This window comes from Tupaia chinensis, unplaced genomic scaffold (genome assembly GCF_000334495.1).
Source record: "Tupaia chinensis unplaced genomic scaffold, TupChi_1.0 Scaffold000392_1, whole genome shotgun sequence".
NCBI classification, from domain to species: Eukaryota; Metazoa; Chordata; class Mammalia; order Scandentia; family Tupaiidae; genus Tupaia; species Tupaia belangeri.
This window is the reverse complement of record NW_006159894.1, coordinates 2,718,763-2,721,331: the sequence shown is the minus strand read 5'-3', so window position 1 is coordinate 2,721,331 and position 2,569 is coordinate 2,718,763. Positions and strand designations below refer to the sequence as shown.

Genomic DNA, 2,569 nt, shown 5'->3' with positions numbered 1-2,569 from the left:
GGGAAAGAGAGAAAAGAAGAGATAGGGAGAGGAGGAAAAGGAGAGAGAAAGACCAAACTAGAGAGAGAGAGAACACTAGCTCTCCCTGCTGGAATAATAGACTTGAAATATGAGGAAGTTGATCAACAGCTGATGCCTTCCAAAAACAGATTAATCCACTCTGGTAGCTTTCCTTTCATAGCAAGCTTTTGGCTCCATCAAGCTTTTCTATTAGCCTGGATACAAGGCTACAGGCTATCTGAGTTTTGTTATTTTGTATGTTAATTTAAGAACTTGAAATTTTAAAATATTTAATTCTGGCTTTGCTCTGTTTCGTTGCTGTCTCTGCATTTGCTGGCATCAAGACTATAGTCCTAGATTGGTCATTTAATGAATAATTCTCAAGAACAGAAACTATTCCAGGACACCATCCTATATCTACGGTGGTGGTTCTCAGCCAAGGGTGAGGTGGTGGTTCTCAGCCAAGGGTGACTTTGCCCTCCTCAAAATATCTGGCAATGTCTGGAGACATTTTGAGTTGTCACAGTAGGGGAAAGGTGGTACAATGGCATCTAGTGGGTAAAAGCCAGAGGTGTTGCCAAACACCCTAAAATGCACAAGATGACCTCAGTGGCCTCAACAAAAAATTACCTGGTTCCAAATGTGAACAGTGCCAACTGTTGAGAAACACTACTCTAAAGGACTCAGAGATCCTTCCTGGCACCCAAACCCTCTAGTAGTTCCCAAGAGCAGTCTGTAGGTAAGAAAAATCCAGAAGAGTACAACAAACTACTACAAGACAGTCAAAGCCAGTTTGTAAAACTGTAAACGCACAATCCTAACAAAATGAATTTTATAGACAAGTCTTTGCCACTCCTGGTAAAATTTCAACATGTACAAAAATAAAGAAGATCAATCAAAGTCCTACATTCATTTGTATTAACAAACCAGTGAAACATGTACTAAGGAATATTAGGTAAAATTGAGGCTACATTATTTCTATTTTTTAAGAATTATTTAATTTTATTTATTCTTTCATTTATTTTAATTTGACCAGAGAGAGACACAAAGAGAGAAAGTGAGAAAGCAAGCCACCAGGTCTGGGACTTGAATGGTGGTCAGCCATATAGAAGTGTCTAGTGCCTTAAGCACCATGCCATCTGCTGGTCCCAGACTATATTATTTCTTAAAATGAGGAACAAGTCTGAAGGTAGATGTGGGGGGAGAGAAAAGTGGTAATGATATAGTCATTGGTATTCATTCACAGTCACTAATATAACATGTATTAAGTTGAATAACTGGAAATTATCATTTTTTTTAACTGTTCAAGGTCTGCAAGAATGGCAGCTTTCTGTGATTCAACCTATATATTATATGTAATATATTATTATGTGTTAATACTATTAGAGGCCAGCAGGTGGCATGGTGGACTCCCATATGACCAACCATGGTTTGAGTCCGAGGCCTGATGGCTTGCTTTCTGACTTTCCCTTTCTTTCTCTTTCTCTCTGGTCAAATTAAAATAAAATAAAATAAAATATTCTTTAAAAAATACTATTATAGCACAACATATAGCATTATATATATTTTATCAATAGTACTGTATTAATACATTGACTGACTTAATAATTGCATAGTGTTATAAGCTATTATATATTAGTAATATCAGATTAAATGTATATTAATATTGATACATTATTGATTAGAGAGTTGAGAATTTTTGTGTGTGTGAATGGCAAAAGAAAAAATATTTTAGGCTCTGTGGGCCCTAGAGTCTTTGAGTTTCTGTCATGACCACTCATCTCAGCAGTGGTAGCTCAAAAGCAACCAACCATATATAATACTTAGACGAAAAAGTGAGGCTGCATTTATCAATAGTTTATGTATAGACATGGAAATGTCAAGTCCTTATATATCCATTTAAGGAAATAGTCTTTGGATTTGTTTTGCAACTATTTAAAACAGTACAAGTCATTCTTAGTTCCTGGGACAAACATATCGGTAGTGACCATATTGGGTTGGTTAGCTGGAGTTCCACAACCATGGGATTTTATCAGTACTTTACCTATGACCGTACACATACATATCAATGCTACGTACGCTGCACTATACCTTTCTATAGAGCATATGCCACAGTACACTACACAGTATCCGACCGCCCTCCTGGGCAGTAGGCTTCTGGAGAGTTCCTCTCCTCCTGGACGGAGAGCATTGTGGGTAGCCCCACTGCGCAGGCGGAAGGGGCATGGCCCCAGCCGCAACTCACGTGGTGTTCTCTTGCTCGCCCGCCTACAGCAGCTCCGGACCTGACCGCCTTCGGAGACCCACGCCAGTTCCCCGCGCTGCCCTCCATCTCGGACCCCCGCATGCACTACCCTGGCGCCTTCACCTACTCCCCGACGCCGGTCACGTCTGGCATCGGCATCGGCATGTCGGCCATGAGCTCGGCCACGCGCTACCACACGTACCTGCCGCCACCCTACCCCGGCTCGTCGCAGGCACAAGGCGGCCCTTTCCAGGCCAGCTCGCCCTCCTACCACCTGTACTACGGCACCTCAGCCGGCTCCTACCAGTTCTCGATGGTGGGCGG

At 41.7% G+C, this 2,569-nt stretch overlaps 1 protein-coding gene across 1 annotated transcript in view; it reads left to right on the top strand.

Annotated features, from left to right (window-relative positions):
- Positions 1-2,567, top strand: part of LOC102496134 (runt-related transcription factor 1) — a gene marked incomplete at its 3' end in the record, with an annotated part of 291,565 nt that extends 288,998 nt beyond the window's left edge. Inside the window, exon 9 of the mRNA XM_027773948.1 lies at positions 2,275-2,567. Coding sequence (XP_027629749.1) covers positions 2,275-2,567 — 293 coding nt within the window. The remainder of the gene's footprint in view (positions 1-2,274) is intronic.
- Between the last annotated feature and the right edge of the window lie 2 nt (positions 2,568-2,569).